This window comes from Thermobia domestica, chromosome 3 (assembly GCF_964235325.1).
Source record: "Thermobia domestica chromosome 3, izTheDome1.hap1.1, whole genome shotgun sequence".
NCBI lineage: Eukaryota > Metazoa > Arthropoda > Insecta > Zygentoma > Lepismatidae > Thermobia > Thermobia domestica.
The window spans coordinates 49,228,833-49,249,549 of NC_137456.1; the positions used below are offsets into that span (position 1 = coordinate 49,228,833).

Here is a 20,717-nt window from a genome sequence, read left to right on the forward strand (position 1 = left end):
TCTTTGAGTTTTGTAAATGCTTGTTCACAATCTTCTGTCCAGGACCTCTTGCTGCTTCCTTTCAAAAGGTTAAAAATAGGTTGCGCAATCTCCGCAAACTTCTGTAAAAAACGATGTTGATATTGGATCAACCCTAGCCAACGCTGCAGCGCCTTCTTCGTCATTGGACGTGGGAAATTGATGATCGGTCTTACCGCATCCATATTCTTTGTCACGCCTTCTGTTGTTATCACATATCCCAAGAACTTTCGATTTCTTCTGCAGAAGACACTTTTGTCCAGGTTGAGATGGAGATTAGCGAGACGAAAGGCCTGTAGCAACTTCCTCAAATGGTCCAGATGCTCTTCGAATGTATCGTCTAGGATTTGGATATCATCCATGTACTTGATTAACGAGTCACCAAATTTTTCTGATGGGATCACTCGTTGCAGAGCAGCATTAAGTGCACTACTACCGTTTATGTAGCCGTAAGGCACGACACGGAATTCCCACTGCTGTCCTTCGAAGAAGAACGCTGTGTATTTTCTGGACTCTGGGTGCAGTAAGAGGGAATTGTAACCCTGCACTATATCCACCGACGATTGGTACTTCTTCTTTTGAAGTTTTCCCAGAACATCTTCGAGGGGTTCCGTCCTTACTTGCTTCAACTTTACGAAAGAGTTTAGTCCTCTGAGATCGACAAAGATGCGAATCTTGTTTCCATCTTTATTAGGAACCACTAAGATTGGGTTGTTGTGGATGGACTGACTGGGCTGGATTATCCCGCTCTTTGAGAGTTACCTTATTTCCTCTCTCACTTGGTTTCGGTACTTCAGTGGTACAGGATAGGGTTTCCTCATTATGGGCTGATCCGTTTCTACCTCTATCTTGTATATAAAGTCACGGCATAACCCTGGTGTCTCGCTGAACACATCTTGGTATTCCATCAGTAGTTCGTGGAGTTGATTTTGCTCCAACCCATTGAGAACATCCGCGGTCCTGATCGCATCATAGATTCGTGCACTTATGTTTTTGTCACCATCCCTTTCCAAGGCACACACCCTACTCAGGTAGTTTATAGATGATCCTTCCTGTTCTTCGCACACCTCCATCTCTGGTGGAAGCGGCAGCATGCGGAGAATTCTCCTTACCTTACCATCGCCCCAACTCATCGTACGTGATCGGAAATCTACAGGGCTCCCAATTCATTTAACACGTCTATGCCTAATATCAACTCTTCCGACAAGTGCTCTACTATGTACACTTTAACAGAGCACTCAACACCGCACATCGTTAACGGAATCACAGCACTGCCTCTAACTCCGAATTTCTTCCGTCCAGTAAAGTCAACTAGCACCACACCGTCTGCCTTTTCTATTCTATGCCGGTACACATCGTGCGTGACTTTCCTCCATGTGTTGGGGGCCGCGGTGCTCAGTGGTAGAGCGTTCACCTCTGGTGCTTGGGGTCCCGGGTTCGATCCCAGCCCCCGCCAAGTGAACTTTGTGGTGGACAAACACCGCGTGCGTGGGTTTTCTCGGGGTTCTCCCGTTTCCTCCCACTTTCTTCATTCCACCATTTCATTCATTACTCATTATCACCGTCTCCTTTAGCCTAACCGGCATAACCGTGGGACGTAAAACTCAAAGATTTCATTTTCATTTCATTTTTTCCTCCATGTGTCATAACTCAGGAGGGACGCTTCACTTCCAGTGTCGAGCAGAGCCAGTAGTATTACGTCGTTGATGTGTATTTTAATTCTAGCGTGCGAATGCGTCAGTTTGCCCTTTTCATTTCCCGTTTGATTGCCATTGGTTGAGTGGGAGGAAGTGCTAGAAATCCCGCACACTAAATATTCTTGAACAGGCCCCCAGTTCGCTTCACTGGTCCAAGATGGGGGGTCGTGGCCAGAACATGCCACGGTATTGACGTATATACGCCATAACCGTCGCGAGATGAGCATTGATTTTCTCTTTGGTTCGGGTTCCTTTTCTCCTCTACTGCTTGTTTTGTTCTGGACCCACTATCCGTCTCTCGTCTTTTGCGGCAGTCACATCTTTCGTTCTCTGGCGGGCTGCTAGTCACACTTCCTTTTGCATGCCTCCGGGTTCGCTTATCGCGGTCCCTCTTTCTACTGACGTCTCCTTCTACTTTGATTATTCTGTACTTCGTTTTCACTTGTTCGCTGAGCAGTCTTTTCTGCCTTTACCTTGTTCACTGGTACACTTCGAGCATTAGTTTGTTCCTTTTTCTCACCACTATTCTTGTATTTTCCTTCTGTACGATACAGCGTTTCCAGTCTGTCAACCATAGACAAAGGTTCAATGAGGTTATTGGGTGGATGGAGTATAAGTAGTTCTCGCACCCTTCGTGGCACTCCCGATATTAAATCCGCGATAATTACTTTTTCCGGTACAGTCGGTATGAGTTCCTTCAGAGTCTGGAATTGTGTTAACACAAACTCACGCACACTACTGTACACTCGAGGATCGAACACTGTATTCTTACAAGTTACCAGTCGGTTCGCGGTTACGTTATCCGACTCGAAAGTAGAAAGTAATGCAGTCTCAAATTCTGCAAAAGTTTTAAAAGGCTGCGCTTGTAACTTTAGCCAACTATAAGCCGAGTGCGTTAAGAGTATAGGTAACATTGGTAATAAATAGTCAGTGGTAACACCAAATGCGCTAGCTTCGTCGTTCAGATGTTGTAAAAATGATGAAGCACTAATGCTACTAGACTCACCTGAATACTTTGTAAATAATTGTATGTCCTTAGGGTTAAGACTTACTGCATCACGACCTGTCTCACACCTTGAAGAATTTCCTAACCCGCGTATCCTACAGCATGGATTCCTTCCCCGATGTGGGATACAGTTTTCTTCACTCCGTCCGTATCCTGGAGAAGCTAACCTCCTTGATTCGGTGTGTTCCTGAGGACTTTTGTTACACTTATCACCTACACACCTACTCCCTGAACCGGTACATTTATATTTCCTGCAGGGCTGGCGTATTCCTCTCCTTTTACCTCCGTTCTCCTGAGTGGTTAGTTCACCTCTTGCTCTAAACTTAAGAATCTCGCTGTCTTCTGACCAGTCCTCTTCCATGCTGGTTGACTGCGACACCAAGTCATAGGATAACTCAGATTCTGATGCGTGCGATTCTTTGCATCTTTGGTTCAAATTACTAGTCCCATTTCTGCTTGCCTGCATCGTACCGTCGCGTGTTTTCACCTCTGTAGCCTGTCCCCTTGTCTGCGCGTCCACAAGGTTCTTAACTTCTTTCCAGTCCTTCTCCGTCATATAGAACTTGTGCTCGATGGTATCTTGCTTTGCCTCTATATGTCCAATTTGGCTTTCGCAGCTCTTCCGTAGCTTATCTAGCTCCTGCCGCATACCAGTCGTTGCTACTTCTGTTTCCTGCCTTACATCTTGCACTTCCTTGTTGATGTGCAAAATTTCTGCCTGCACTTCTTCTTTAAGTTGTTTCACTTCCTCTGTGACCTGGTTAATATTGTTCTTTACTGTTTGTATTTCCCCATACATTTCCGTGACATGTATGGACAAGTTTCCTATACTTTTTGTAAGCTTTTCCATTCGGGCATCTGCTTTGTTTTGCTGCGTCGTCATGGTCTCTTTGAGTTCCTTCACACTTTTCAATAGTTCTAACATCATGTCTTGTCTGTCCATCGGTTCTACTGTGTATGACGCTGACTCACTGTCACTCATCTTGATGGCTCACTTAAAATATACCTGCACGGAACTGTATTGCAATGTTTTTTTTGTTTGCTCTTGTCTGCACCTTGTAACTGTACGCACTTGCAACTTATTTTCTGAGTCTCATAATCTTGTATGTGACGGTAATTATTTCACCTTGTAGAGGTGGATCGTTTAACAGTATACGTGGTGTGTGAGGATTAGTAATCGTACACAACACAAACTTAGTAAACGAGCTCTGGTAGCGATAACGCGCATATAAGCGTAATCATGCACACAGATTATAAGTGCTAATAAAAGAACATAGGATATACACTGGAACGTATTTAAATATATTTAGACTATGCAATATAACATAAGAACAATTAGAGTACAGGATGATTTGTATCTTGGCCTATGACAATGGAACCTTTCGCCAATCACACATACTGTAAGCCATCCGCTTGTACTATTGCAATTCCAAGTAATATATAAGATCACTTGTATAATATAAACTGTTAGGCACAATATATTCACATTTGCGTCTTGGATTATCACTTATTACACCCGATGATAGCAGATAAATACAGCGCTACACTGAGAACCAACTCACGGCACCATATGTTTTCGTGAATACATCAAGAATTAAAACTGCTAATGTATAGTAATATAGTAAAAATATATATGTTAATAACCTTTGTCACTGAAAGAATACTATATCACGCTTGTATAAGCACTGGCTAAGACGGATTGGTACAGATAACCAATTATTTCATCTTCGCACATAAAGTTTCTGCAAGCAGCACGTTTGTTTCTCTTTTCACCATACACAGACTATTCACTGTTTACAGTGTTGCTAACTCAGAGATCTCTTTGCGGGATGAGCAGTGGGACCAAGGTTGGTCACAAGTTGTAGTGGATTTCTGACACTTCCGATATTAGCAGATAGTTAAGCATGAAGATAAAATGTGTGGACGGCAGATTAAAATCTGCCTCTTTGCGTACCGATCATCAATTGGGTCAGTTACAGAAGCGGCTACCAGGTTGCAGCGCAGTATGGTCTTTTTGCAACGCAGCAAGAACTCTCTCTCTTTCTCTTGGCTCCAGTCCTACAAAAGCACGCAAGTCTCCAGCAACTGGCGTTAGAGCAGAAAGGATAACCAAAACAGGTGGCAATCAAGAAGACACAAGTATTATGTAACTTTTTTTATTATTTAACCTGTAATCATAGTCCTCAGCCCATAGTATTTTGTAATCTTAATTTCAAAAGTTTTTTCATATAAAGTTTTTCTTATCCAAATATCTATCTCTTTTGCCCTAATGATTACTGTGATTGTGTTTGACAAAACATACTGGGGCAAATACCTCTGCCTACTGGTAGGGAAAGTGCACCCTCGTAGTCATTATATGACTGTCACAAATGTAGGATCTTTGGGGCACTTAATGGGTCGCTAAAATCAGCTTCTTGCTTTTAAGTAGTCCTTCTTTCTGCTTTATAATGATCCACGTTAAACGGAAAATGGTTGATTCTACCACTTCCGGTTCGAATAATAAATTTGGTTTTGATTGATCAATTAGTTCTTGAGAGTTTTTGTCTCCCGGACGGATGGACGGACAGTCATACAGCTAAGGTAAAAATGGAATGGAGTTTTTTATACCAAATACTATAAAAATGAATTCCTAGGGTTTCCTTAGAATACGGTAGATCTAATAGAGAGATCTTTGAAGTTGGTGAAAAATTGACCTAGAATGATCTAAATACAGACTTCAGATATTTTAATCAAAGAAAAAATTAACGTTGGTTTAAATACGAATTTCTACAAAATTATATTTTAGGAACGAATATACAGGGCGAACCTGAAAGATGTGCACAAAAACCGAACTGGGAGCTGATTTGTGACATCAAAAGAAGACAAAGAAATCCTTTTTCGTGTTGTCGAATTCCGCGTCATGCACGCTGTGTACATCTTTCTACTCCTTTCCAATTGTCAGGATTCGAGTTTCGATTCCAAGTTGACATCCCTCTCACTCGTACACGGCGCGGAATTGGACGACAAGAAAGAAGACTTTTTGTCTTTTTTGATGTCACGAATCACCCCTTCCCCGAAATTTGTGCACATCTTTCAGATTCACCCTGTATATGTATTTGAATAAGTTTTTTTTGAAAATATCAGTTTGAATTTTCTTTTATCGACTCGAATATTTGGTGATCTGGATGAGTAGTGGAGTTCGAATAATTGAGAGTTATACTGTTTTTATAGTGGTTTATATTTATTGCTTAAATATTTTTATATCAAGAACTATACTTTAAAAGTATATATTATCAGGACACAGAAACAGAAGAAGGAGAGCTCTTGGAAGACTTCAATTAGGATTGTTATCCACGCAACTCAAACCTAGAACTTCTCAACTAGGAAGCAAGAACGACAACCATTAAACTCTCACATGTTAGGCATATCCAGTTGCTTCAATTCAGATTTTGCCAGTTGGGGAAGAATCTCCACCGATATAAGTGTTTCACTTTTCTATTAGTACAAGGTACTTGCGGCAAATAAGGCCCACCAAAGTATACATTCTTCATTACTTAAATACTTATGATGCAGTATACAAAAAATATGCATTTTATTTGTCAATGTTTTACCTATCTTATGGTATATTTACTTTAACTTAAACATTGATCTGAATGTGTGAAAAAACGTATTGAAAGAGAAACGTACAAAATGGCCTTATTACCCGCACGGTGGATAAACAAGGCCTACCATTTGAAAAGTAAAATTTTACGACCTGAGAGACCACTAGAACTGAATTAACATCTACAGCACTTACATTTTTACAGCACTTCAAAAAATAATAATAAAATGATATATAGTAACAATATAAATATGAAATAATAAGATTTTGGATAATCTCCCTTCTGTTATGCAGTCGTTAGTTAATCGTGGCAACTAACTGAATTTTAAAGAATAAGCTTGGACACATAACAAACCAATCAGCATTGGAAAGAGATTTCACACTAAGTTTCAGCAATGTTTACACTTGATAAAACTTGTAGCAAATTAATTCTTTATCATTTGTGTCGACCAAGCCAGTCCATTCTTTGTGTACCCATACATCGCACCCTTTACAGCTTCGCATGTCACCGAACCATTCTTTGTCGCATAATGAACGATACCAAGATACATCGAATGATCAGAATCGCACGAAAATGTGCTTAAAATGTACCCAAAAACAGTAGTATGAGTCATTTCCATGCATTAAAAATAGAGATTTACATTATGAAAAACATCAACGCAGAACTTGAAAATGCCAATTCCCATAGTCGACAACTAGGCCTGAACACGATAGACCGCGCTACTACAAAGGCTGGCACTGGCCAAAAAAGAATGACAAACTAACACACATTTATCTTGCCAGTTTTCAAGTATTAAACAGCGTATACATGTTTTTTTAGAGTAATGAGGGCCAGTAGATTCTTGATGGGCCTTATTTACCGACCATGTACTCGCCATTTTTCAAATCATTATCTACAAACATGTTCTGAACTAAAACGAAGTAACTACTATCCCAAATACTAAACACTGTGATCCTCACAAATATACAAGTTGTTTCTTGTTAGCTTTATTATACACAGAAAAAATGAACTTACTTTGCCCTCCTAAATTATATCAACACATAGAAAATGGCTTCTCGATGCTTCAATACTGGCAATGTTCCGTCTAACTATGCACAAGAAGATGAACTCTCTCAAGCAGGCATTGTGTGGGTAATTGCTACTTGTAATGTTGTCAAATTTCTAACCTACAAAATTTTGCACTGGGCCTTATTTCCCTCCGGGCCTTATTTGTTACAAGTACCTTATTAGTATACAGTCGACTAATTAGTATAGGTTTCTGAAACTCAAGGGTGAATTTCACACACACAACATAGTGGAGGATGCTGTACCTACGGCCAGTGCCCATTAAAAGTCGTTTGTTGTCGGAAAAGATCGGGAATTGGTCAGAGAAGATTCCGTTCCGGGCCCTTCAGTTCCATACGTATCCGTATTCCGAGATTTTGTTCTGGTAAACAGATGTTTATTTTTTATGTTTTCGGTAGGTCAAAGTAGAAAACATGTGGACACAAACTGTATTTTTTTCTCTCCCGTACAATGCACGCGAAAGTACCAACAATTTCTTATGACGATTGGTTGTGATTCTATTGACTCATTCATGATTTTTATTTTGATGATGCCACGTTGGGTTTGTCACCGGTAACCAGCAAAGATGGCGAAGTTCTGTACCTAAGGTAATTGAATCAGTTGTAACTACGGCCACAATACTAAGGCCCGTGAACAAGCAGCAGATGACAATGAAGCAGGACCATCCTCGAGGATCATGGTTGAACTAGGGGTGTTCGATAAGGCTGAAGACCTATCGAACTTCGGGAGTGAAAATTTATCGAGTTGTCATCGGTTACTCGAAACCGTTCGAGTATCTGAAATTATCGAAGTTTCGGGTATTATCGAAATTTCGAGTATTATCTAAGTTTCGGGTATTATCGAAATTTCGAGTATTATCGAAGTTTCGGATATTATCGAAATTTCGAGTATTATCGAAGTTTCGGGTATTATCAACATTTCGAGTATTATCGAAGTTTCGGGTATTATCGATATTTCGAGTATTATCGAAGTTTCGGGTATTATCAAAATTAGTGATGAACAGTTCGGTTCCTTCACCTTTCCAATGATTTCTTCTTGCAGCCAAACTAGTCAAACAACTTTTTTCATCTGATAAGTTATTGGAAAGTTGTATTTGTCGAAATCATATGTAAAATAATTTTTCTGCATGCCCCGTTATTGGCGCAATCGGCAAAGTGACTATTAGTAGACTAACGTTGTCTTGGATTCCAATTCCATTCGGGTGATGCAAGTTTTCTCTTCCTCTTTCTTTTGACAGACTGCTTAAACCTTGTACAGATCTGTGGGGAAAAAAACTTTTCCTTCACTTCGTTGCTAAGGAGAGAAGTTGTAAAATGAACACACTGCATATATGTAATACATATTATATACAACTATGATAACCTCGAATACATCCTTTCTTTCGAACACTCCGATAATCCCGAACTTTGTCTAAATATTCAAGCGACTCGACAAATGCGATCATATTAATATATTTCTGTATTTGCTGCTTTCAAACAATTCGAGATTCTCGAACAGTTCGAGTGTCTCGAAGTTGTTTAATGTTTCTTACATTTCGAGTGCCTCGAACACTTCGAGAGTCCCGAACATTTCGGAAGTCTCGAACATTTCGAGAGTCTCAAAGATTTCGGGAGTCTCGGAAGTTCGATAATTCGATAAAATTAAAATTCTTTATCGATGAAACGGTTTTGAAATGTTATCGAATTGTTATCGATTACTCGATTATCGGAACAGCCCTAGGTTGAACAACATTTAGAACCAGCAATAGGCATAAATCAGCAGGAGCCTCATATCTCGGAAGCCACCATCATGCCTAAAGGTCCACCAGAACCCTTGATATTGCCAGAAGTTTTGAGGCTTTATCCGAAGGCCCCTCTCGGAAAAACGAATTGGCAGGGGGGACAGAAAGGCAGTTCAAGGATTCTGACAAGCTCAAAAGATATTTAAAAAAACTAGAAAATCCTATTAGGAAAGACAGAAAGCTTTTGAAGAAAACTTCGAAAGGAGCACGACCAAAACTAGTAAATAAACAGATGAGTAAACGGGCCTTGACGTTCACAAGTTGATATCTTAAGAAGCCGCCATAACCAAAAGTTGGATCCACTGAACGTCAATCCCACCTTCTCTCATTTTCAGTTGGTTTCAGCGATTTCAACTTGGGTTAAAAATGAAAATTGCATTTTTCAGACTGATGTGTGCAATTAACGAGCATAACCCTTAATAACTTTTGCTCAAAGATCTGTTTGCTTTACTACCTGTTTATTAACAAAAATAAAATATTGTTCGTGCCCTATTCTTGACTATTTTTTTTTTCAAATTTTAACCTGTTCGTGTGTTCAAATAATAGGTGGCCGTAGGTACAATGGGCTGTTGTACTTACGACCAAAAAATGGGTTTTGGGAAAATAAAAATAATTCTTATGTAACATCATTTTGAACTAGACACAAATTTTGTGTATTCAAGACACCCCGAACCATGTGCCTAAATTTTATATTTGCGAAAAAATGCATTACAGTGATCAGAAAACATTCAAATCCAAATTTTGGCCGTAGGTACAGCACCTTCCCTTACCAATGTTGATCAAAATACGTGCAGTGAAAACAGGTTAACATTCAAATTATAAGAAATCTTTATCTCATGTATATCTTCTCGTGTTGAACTGCCTATACTCACTTCGCTGCCAATTTCTCGATTCCACGTCGACACCACGTTTTATACTTAGAGGCAAAGAATTCGACCACTGCAATTTCCAACTGTTGGTGGTTGGTGAAGCATCTTGATTTCAGGAAGTGCTAAATAGACCGAAACAGCTAGTAATACGAAGGGGTAAGGTCAGGACTATAAGCCGAGTGTGGAATCAATTCGATGTTATCAAGTTCCTGAACTTTTTGTTGTGTTTGTCAAGCTTAATGTAGTTTTGCGCTTTATTGTTTCCAGCTTTTGATTCACCCACACAGGCATAGTTCTTATTTAACATACCATTCTCCAGGTATTATATCTAGTCCTGGAGATTTTCTTTTAGCTGCTGTCATTACTACCTGTCGTACATCATCAATAATGAATGGGTGCACAATAAATTGTTTTGCTGTATTTTCAAGAACACAAGAGGATGGTGCAAAAGATTCCTCAGGCATGTTATGAACTTCAGAAAAACTATATAGGTTGTGGTAATACGACAGAAATACATTTTTAATGGATGCAATATCTTCATGAAGTTGTTCTTCCTCATCACGGATGTGATGGATCTACTTGCCTTGGCCTCGTTTCATCTCACGAAGTACATGATATAATGATGGTTCTTCATCAGCATCTACTTGCTTCTAATCTTGATTCCATCTATACGTCAGCGATTCAAATTTAGAAGCAATGCTTGATAATGTTTAACCTGAGGTAACATGGACAAATCAGAAACAGCAGCACATCGAACTTCTCTTAAGCATCTTTATAAAAGTAAAGAATTGTGAAGATCTCTAGATTTTTCAGAGGAGTACCAGTGGTAGAAACTAGTAAACCGTTGTTTGAAGTAACTATGCCACCACTCACTAACAATAGGAAAATATTTCCTTTGCCAAATCCAGTATTGCCACTTCGATTGAAACTCAGCACAAAAATGTTAATCTTCCAATAACGAAGTATTTAATTGCTAGTAACCCCTACCTCGTTCAACATTTAAATGAACATGAACATTTAAATGAACATTTAAAGAAAAATTACAATGTAAGCAGAGTGATCAGGAAAGGAAGTAGGAACAATTCCAACTTGTTTAATACATGGCATCAATCGTGGGGAGACATATATAAGATCAAGGCGTGATACACTTTGATATGATAAGTGAGTGTAATCACGTGCCTGCGGCCTCAGACTTATCCATGTATCTTGTAAATGAAGTCCAGTTCTGGAGAGCATGACTAAAATTAAAGCCTGGAGTTTGATCTTCAGGTCTTAAAACATAATTATATTCCCCTGCCATAATTAATTTGTCAACATTGGATCCTAGTGTAAGAGCTACATCCTGTGAAAAGAAGGAATTTTGCTGGATTCTAGCTTGCGAGCCACTCGGTGCATAAAGGTTGACAACATTGATATCCCCTAGTTTGCCACTTAAGATGCGAGCAGACGGATAATACACAGGAGAAGAAAAACGTATTGAAGGCCTGAAAGCAATTGCTGTACCTGTGCCACTATTGTCAAAAATATTTTCAACTATGTATGATGGACTTAGATTTAGTTCCGCGATACCAACTTCCTGTAAAATAGCAACATCAATTCCTTAATTTCGTAGAAAATCACAGAGTGCGAATTGCTTGAGGGGGCTTTGTATATTGTTAATGCTAATTGTAGCTATTTTTAGCAACATCACATTGGCAAGGAAACAATGCCCACTGAGGAAGAATACAGTTCTTCAAAGGAAATAGCAGAAACAGCATAGTAGTTAACGTAAAAATGAATTTGAGAAAACTTAGAACATAGAAGTATCATAAAGTAAACCTAACCTAACAAAATCGTAAACGGCAGTTAACGTAAAAATGCTTAAAACGATAAAGCTTAGAACACATAAGTATCATAAGGCAAACCTGACCGAACAAACCCTCGCAGTAGTTAACGTAAAAATGAGTTTGATAAAGCTTAGCACACAAAAGTATCATAAAGTAAACCTGACCTAATTAATAAAAGAGAAACTAATCTAGCTGAACCTAATATAGCTTAACTTATTAAAAGTATAATGTACAAGAGAAATAATCACATCATAACAGCACTTCTTGTATGCATACTAGACATATTTATGTCAGTTTCAGATTTTTTGAACAGTTTTTGACTTATTTCGTTTCGTTTGGTACGTTTACGACGAGTACAAGTTTTTTCAGTAATTTCATTTAAGTCTGTGATAGGAGAATCAACGCGTGTGTCAGTAGATTGAGAAGATATACTGTGATCAGTTATACTTTTATCAGACAAGCTATCTTGCTCTTGGAAACCAGGCAAGTTGCAAACCTGACCGTTACTGGTACTCTCTGTAAAATTCAACTTACTAGAAGAAATTTCTCGCTCACCAGGTACATCCTCCATTTCATTGGCAGAATGAGACGGAGGGACATCTGTTGATATGTGTATCTGTTGTACTGGATACAACGGCAACTGAGAATGATGAACACAGTTATCTGACTTCTCAGTAATAATACCACTAGATGTATTTATTTGAACTACTGAAGAACGAGAATTCAAACCGTTCAGTTCGCACACAGAATTTGTGTTATTTAAAAGTTGCGGATTTTTTTTTGGTCAAAAGTAGGCATACTAGGATCAGATGGGCACAAAACTGTATTTGATGTTTTATTCCTGTTGCAAGAGATAAAGAGCATGCTATCAAATTTAGGCATAAGAGATGCTGAAGGGTCACTATGTCTAATTGTAGGAGGCACACTTTTACAGCATAACTGTTAGGATCACTAGGAACTCGAAGCGGGCAATTCGAATACATATGTGCCCAATTGTACCTGAGACAAGTCCGTATCTGATTTGGATATGTTACACAAAACCTTTGCCCTTTTATAAGTACAAAAGATGGAGTAGATTTTTTAACTTCCATGCGTATTAGCTTACGTCCCGTTCTTATTGGATACACATGATCTACAGAATACAATTCATCAGAGATGTTAGATATAACACCGTATTCACCAAGAACTTTCCTAATTTCTAAATCTGCAAGTTCCATTACTGTTATAACTTAACAGTAATAATCTGAAAATCAGCCCATGAAACTGGGATTGCATGTTTGCCATCAGTATAATACACAGTTCCACAAGAAGTACGCAAAACATTTTTACATAGGTCTTCCATACGAACTTTCACATACAACAACATACGATAAACATCTATTTTATGCTTAGGACATCATCAACAGAGAACTTGAAATTATCACTAAGCCACTGGTGCAAATTGAATGTACTTGGTCGTTGCGAAACATTACCAAATCATATTTTAAGGTATTTACCCCTTTTTAGCGACATGATTCATTCACAACAAATTCAGTCACAATAACATACAGAAAAAAATAATAATAGCAAGGGTGATTGGTAAGTAAGGGAACACTGAAGTTAAACAGCGCCAAGGCTTGTTGCACAGTGCGAAGACACGTCTATACACTTCAACAAGCAAACACAGACTACACTCGGCCATGAGGAGCTATAGCAGCGAGCGTTTGATTTCTACTTTATGTATGCTACGTAGCAAGAAAGGGATAACGCCAACCAATCAGAACCGTGTATTTAGTTCCTACTTCCGGAAGTATTACTGTCCTCAGCTAGTCCTCAAAAAATTAACTGAAGATTCTGACGGAGTGGCGGCCTCTGTGTTAAATAGTCCTCTTGCCACAGTATCTCTGGGTCCGATTTGACCTTGTACTTACGGTCGATAATGGCGTACACACGTGACTGGTGTTTGAGTTGTGAAAATATTGCAAGACTTGTTACTGAATCTTGTATTTTCTTTAGTGGTTTTAGGTATTATTTGAAGCTAATTGTACAAAATTTAGTATAGAAGATAATTAAATTTCATAGTATTGTCAAAGTTGCCCTGAAAATATATTAGCTCACTCTTCCGGAAAATTATGGGCTATTTCTTCCAAAATAAAAGTTACATTGTCATAACATGTTACAAAAGCAAGAGAAAGTTAGAGAAAGTTACATATTGCATATAAAACGCAATAAAGTTTCGTAACTCAAACAATATATTTCCAATAATTACCTCATAAAATATTTTGCTTACTTCTATCGCCAACCACAAAATAATTGACAATTTTGAAAATAACGTTGAAAATCTTACATATTTCTAGAGAGTAAGCACCAACTGTATTTAATAATTTACTACTGTGTCAAAAGCTTTCGGTCTACCTAGTTACATTCTAACTGGCGTACTGCTGTGGAAATAAAAGCGATTGGTCACCTACCCCGTATGGCCCTCTCACCCGGCATTGTCCTATATATGGCGTCAAATAAACACAGAGGATGACTTTGTATTGTCTGTCATGGTCATAGTGTCAAGACTACGTAATCAAGTTACTTAGTGGTTCAGTACCCGATCGTTTCTGTATTTGGTTCTCTTCTCGCCATTGCTTCTACAAACGCATCACTGTTGTGTGACATGCACCTACTCACGCGATAGTTTTACGATAGGAAGAGCCATATTCCCGTAGGCCGGCCACATCAGCCACTCATCGAGTGCAATTTATCTACTTCTATTGCGCTACGTGACACTGTTACACTTGTTTACTATTTAACTTTTCGCAGCGCTCCATTAACAGAAACGAAATGAAATGACATTTGTAGTTTTACGCTCCACGGTTAAGCTCCACTGCTTGAATGCCGAGTAAATCGTCTCTTGCGGAACTACATACATACTACAAACACTAAACTCCGAGGACACTACTTGATCAACTCGTGTATCATTCCGTTGAAATTATAATCGTTCTTACGTCATATCTTGCCATATCAAATCTTACGAATTCGGACACATTTCCATCATTCCTTTTTGGTGTTGAAATTTTCACAACGAGCAGTGTAATACAAGGGTAATCCCAAAAGTAAAGCCCCCCCTTAAAAATACAAAGGAACGTTAATTTTTAATAAGTTTTGTATCATTTTAAAGTTTGTATATTTATCTATTATTCTACATAATTACCCTTTTGATCAATGCATTTTTGAGGCGCTGTGGCAGGTTTTGTAAGCTCTACTGATAACAACTCGCCGCCAATTGTTTGAAGAAGTATTGAACGTCATCTTTTAACTCGTTGTCGTTACTGAAGCGTATTCCGGCCAAATGTTCTTTTCACTTATGAAGCAGATGCTAATCACTGATTTGCTTAACGTTTGCGATTGCCTCGTCGGAAAGTGATGGTCTCCCCTTCTTTCCTTCCTCGTCAGTACGACAATACATTTTCAGTACGACAAGCTGCAAACTTCCTATATTACTTGCGAAACGTTTTTGACATCCATACACGTCTTGACTTGCAGTTCCGTCAATTTTAATCAGTTTAACGGCTTTTGCGTTAAAAACCCAAATAGCTGCGAATGTCGCACTTGGCGGCACAGCTAAGCGGGGGTTCCATTACAAACAGCTGCGAATCCAAGACTGAGCGTTCTAGCTAAGTGTGCGCAGGCTTGTTTGGAAGCGGGAGTTAACAACATAACAGTGTTGCCAACACCACACAAACAATTCCCGTGCTCCTCTAGAGTTTTGGTGACATTACTTTTGTGATTAGCCTCATATGATATAAATGTATAATTAATTACCACAATTTTATATTTTTAGAAGTCTAAAGATTGACGTTTTGGTTGCGAAGTGAACTATCCTCAGGGAATAGTGTTATCAAGCATAACCTATCATCATATTATTATGCCATCATATTATTATTGGCAGACCTCTTGCTGCAACTGAGAAGCTTCCATGCTTCACGGTCATCCGCTAACCTCTTCGTCTTCATGTAGATATTTCCGTTTTGAAATTGTCCATTAATTTTAGTTTCCTTCGCCCCTTCCCTCTCTTTTCTGCAACCATACTCTCTAGCACGTCCCTCATGATATAGTTCCATCGTTCCAATGTCCCAACCACTTGCTCTTCCTCTTCTTAATAATAGCTAAAATTAGACGAAAGATAATGTTTATTATGATACTTAATACTATATATAAACACACGGTTGAAAATGTATTATCAACTTCGTGCAAACTCGTTTCTAGAACATCACATATCAGTCATATCTTCCGATGTGATTGAAATTTGCACCACAGAGAGTGTGTCCGTAGAGGACACGCTGATCTCAACGGGAAGGCCTAGCATACCGACCACCGCAGAAGCAAGAGAATGTAGTGTCCGTTGAGGGCATTCTGAAAGAAGTCTCAAAGTAATCGGACAACACAACGAATACGTTTGTGTAAGTGACTATGTTGTGTACGGATTAGTATCTATCTCTGTTGTGCCAACACGCCATTGAACGCATATTGTAAACTTAATTTTCAGCATAACTACATAATGCTGCTACGAAAGGCTGAGTGATAGTTTTTCAGAATTGCCATTCGCGTGAGTCTTGAAGTGGCTCATCGGTGCTGTACACGATGAAAGACAGAGTATTTGTACAGCAGATATGACTCCCAGTTCTCCCGCAACATACGGGCAAATGCCTGTACCGAAAAGTCTGAGAAGACAGCGCTCACAGGTGGCCTTACACTGAGTCCATGAATTCTGAACAACTGATCTTCGTGTTCTACTTGCACAATTATCCTAACATAAGGTAATAACTGAAAAACGTCTACAGTAGTGTAGGAATAGACTGCAGTGACGAGGCCGGTCGTATTCTGTGATGAGATCTCCGTCTGTCTTGGACACAATTACGGCATTGTTCATGCAAATAAACATGCATGTAATTAGAAAAACCAAGTGTGTCTTCACACTCATTGTACAGGTTCAACACCTGGCATTGTGGTAAGGGATCAAGAAGCTACACATCCCGCTCGGTTTTTGGTCTCCTTTCAGGAGAGTATGACAAGTATGAAGTACACTTGCGTCATCTTCAGTTCTGTCCTCTGATCTTATCTGGATTCTTTATGAGCCCCCAATCTTAAAGCAGAACAACTCTCTTTCCAACACCATAAGGACGACTTGACGTACTCTACTCGGAATTAACCTTTTATTCTGGTATGCTATTTTTCTGGGCTGAAGCCGTATCGAGTACGTCTTTGAAATGAGGAGCCCACTACCAGCACCATCACACAGGTAGAACAAAAACTACAACAATAATCGGATACCATATTCTAAAACAGATATCAAATATGTATACAATCGGCTACTTGCTCCAACAACTGCTTCTCTGCTTGTTTGATATGGTGCTGCATGCTATTTAGGGACCTTCTATTGCCAGCCACTTTCTATGACATGTTTTGGATTTCCCACGGACCGATGTCGGATAACTAGGCCTACTTCTGGTTGTGTATCGACTTTGGGACAGATTTATAAATTCGTATTGTATATTCCAAACGCTTTGTTAGCAACAAGGGTAATGCGTAACTCCAACTCAGGTTATTTTGTTCTTTAATAGTAGAAATACTATTTTCAGAATTTCGCGCCTTCATGGAAACTTGGGAAACCATCGTGTTTATTAACATGTATTTTCTTTCCGCATAACCTTTCTTTAATGAATTATGTGGGTGACTGGCTACCCTTGTTACTAATCACGTTCGTACATTTCTTTAATCAGTGACACTTTTACATGTAATTGCAATTATAAGCATGTCTGATCTTAATTTTAAGAAATATGTTTCTTCTGAGCAAGAAGAAGATCCTGAGAGCAGCACTGATGGTGTCTCCAGTAATGAACAAGACAATGTTGAATTATAGTTTGAGTCAGTGCAGAAATAAGGATATCAGATTCAGAGGTTGTAGTAAGTGTTCGTTCGGGCAATATCGGAAAAAGCTACAGACTGACTCACTTGGTCCACTAAGAGAGAAAAGAACAGCCATTTGTATTATTGCATATATACCTCGTGTTGAAAGTACACGAGGTATAGTGTTGGGGTCATCAGTTGTCTCATGTTGCCACGGCGAAACGGAAGGTTAAATGTGCTTTACTCCAGAAAATAAGCAATTAAAATTAAAAAAGAAATGAGTACGAATACTTACTCCTTCAACTTCATCTATTAGAATATCACTTAAAATGTTAATGTAAACAGTGACGTTGACAAATCTACCTGAAAGATAAATTTAAAAAATGTTGAAATTTTGTTCTTGTAAAAATAATAATATTTGACACTAAAAGTCATGATATGTTTAGTGTATATTGATTAACAACAAACAGTATAGCTTCTAGGATCTACATTAACAGAACAGTATCATATCTACGAGGAAAGTAAACATCGACTGAAAGCAGAAAATTCGTGTTGTTATTCAACCCAAAATTTTTTGTCTTCGCGAATTCTGTCAAAGAATATGAAGCTTAAAATAATATATAATTGTCTGTTGTGGGGAGATCCCTCTTGGCTAAGCGGTCAGTGTACGCACCTTTGGCGTGGGAGACCTGGAGTTCATGTAGTTCGGATCCTATGTGAAGTTGTAGGTTCACGTACATTTCCTTGCAGGTGACAGAGACTTTAAACTCAAACTCAAACTCAAATCAATTTGTTGTAGCGTATGGTTCCGAAAGATAATCACTTACTTTCAGGGAAGAACGCTGACTGAAAGTATTTGAAAATAAAACCCTATGGCAAATATTCGGATCCAAGAGGGACAGAAATGAAGAATGGCAACTACTTCATAACGACGAACTGAATCGTTTATACAGTTTTTTTTAACAATGTTATGGCCATTACGTCTAGCAGTTTAAGATAGGAATTTTATGTAGCCAGAATGAAAGTAAGAACATTCCCAAATTTTAACTGGAAATCCAATTGCAAAAAGACCATTAGGAAGCCTTACGTGCAGATGGGATGATAATATATAAAGATGGATATGACAGAAATAGAAATCAAAAGTAGAAACTAGGATCCAATGGGACTAACAGGATCCAACTTATGACAGAAGTCAATGGAGAGCTTTTCTGAAGGTGGTATTGAAACTTCGGCTTCCATAGGAAACACAGTTATTGATTTACAATAATGAAGCAACACACATTTTCTCTGTTAACGTATATATATACGAGAAGTTCAAACAAGACTGTATGAGATGATTCTGTGGAACACAAAAATCGATATTGTTAATTTATATAATTTATGCCCCAACCATATGACTGTCCTATAATATTTGTACAGAGACAAAAGAGAGAATTATTTCACTCAAGTTACAGGAGAGAGGGAAAATATATCCAACCCTGTTCACGTGATATTGTTCCACTGAAAGACCTCCAGCTTGCACGTCTTGTCTACAGCAGACGATTGTTCCAAACAATCCCTAGTTGCTGAAAACAATATTATTTTTGAGACTAAGCTTAGTGCTTTTAAATAGTAAGGAAACAATAATTCATACATAGTAGTTTAAAAGTGACTTAATAATTGTTATAGTGCATTTACATATAAAAATATTTATGTTCCACTCACGACTAAGTTCTATCAATGCTAAAGGATGACCATTGAAAAGTGGCTTCGGGAATATAACAGAATGCATTAGTGGTTTAATGCAATGATATGAAATGGCATCACTAGTTTAACATCTCACTAATATGCCCTGACAGATAATAAGTGAACAATGTGATAATGATGAAAGAAGATGAATGAGAAAGCGGGAAGAAGAGGAAAATTCTTAGAAAACCCATGAATACGATGCTATGTATCCTCGTCGCCAAAAGTGCCTTTACATCGCCGTGACGGGTATGTGACAGCGCAGTACATTAAAGAAGGGATGGTTGCATAAGAATTTGTGATTAATTTTGAAGAGTTTTTATTTTGACTAGGAAAATAAAGTAGGTATAGGGAGTAAAGACACAGATTTGAAACATCAGTGCACTGTCATCTCTGAAAAGATTCGTATTATTGCCTTATACGTTAAGTTAAACACCACAACATCTGTCACTGATAGCGTAGATCATCTTACTTTTTAAAATTGCCTCTGTAGCCTATTTGTCCATACATTAATCTCCAGACATGATGTATAGAGAGGAGAAAGAAAGAGATACAACATCTGTAAGATTTATGTAATTCATTAAGGGACTATAGGAAACGACTAAGCTAATTACTGCTACTAGCGCTTTTTAATCTTCAGGGATTTACTACATGTTCGCAAAACATTATTCTAAGTCCTAAATCTGTGCGTGAATTATTTCATTCGCCTCACTGTAATTATTTTAGAATGGAAACTGATTACGCTGAACGTGAAAATGTTTCTCGTAAAGCAAGGGCCGTAATAAATGTAAATAAGGTTCTCATTATTATATAAAACACATAAGTATTTATTCCGTGTATAGAACAATATAATACAGTAACTAAGCAACATCATAATCACTAACGCCCGCAGGATTTTTTTCAACGGGTGGAGGGGAAGTCCGATATAGAATGTTTCGTTTTATTCCCTATATATATTAACAGTCATAACATTTATCATTGATAGCGTATATCGTCTTTCGCCACTGTAGCTTATTAGTCAGAACATTCATCTCCAGACATGATGTCGAGAGAATAGAAAGAAATAGATATGAACAGTGGTGTAACTAATTTTACTGCGCCCTGGATCGATCGATCATCGATTTACTCATACTCCCCCAGGCCCTCTGCCACAGGTATTTCAGCTGCTGCGTTATATATATGGTTCCATGTCAGAAGGGCCAAACAAAAGGGCAAAGACAGAAAGACCCGAGTCAAAAGGGCCCTGCGTCAAATGGGCCCTGGTCGAGATGGC

The 20,717-nt window shown here is 38.6% G+C and overlaps 1 protein-coding gene across 4 annotated transcripts in view; it reads right to left on the reverse strand.

The window, feature by feature from the left end:
- The window catches only part of LOC145680381 (glycine receptor subunit alpha-2-like), a 212,697-nt gene that overhangs the window by 58,067 nt on the left and 133,913 nt on the right, over positions 1 to 20,717 (reverse strand). For 2 of the 4 annotated variants that reach the window (XM_081750813.1, XM_081750812.1), the window contains one exon: positions 18,015 to 18,082. The exons of the other annotated variants lie outside the window; for them this stretch is intronic. In XM_081750813.1, coding sequence (XP_081606939.1) covers positions 18,015 to 18,082 — 68 coding nt within the window. The remainder of the gene's footprint in view (positions 1 to 18,014; positions 18,083 to 20,717) is intronic. 4 annotated transcript variants of the gene reach the window in all.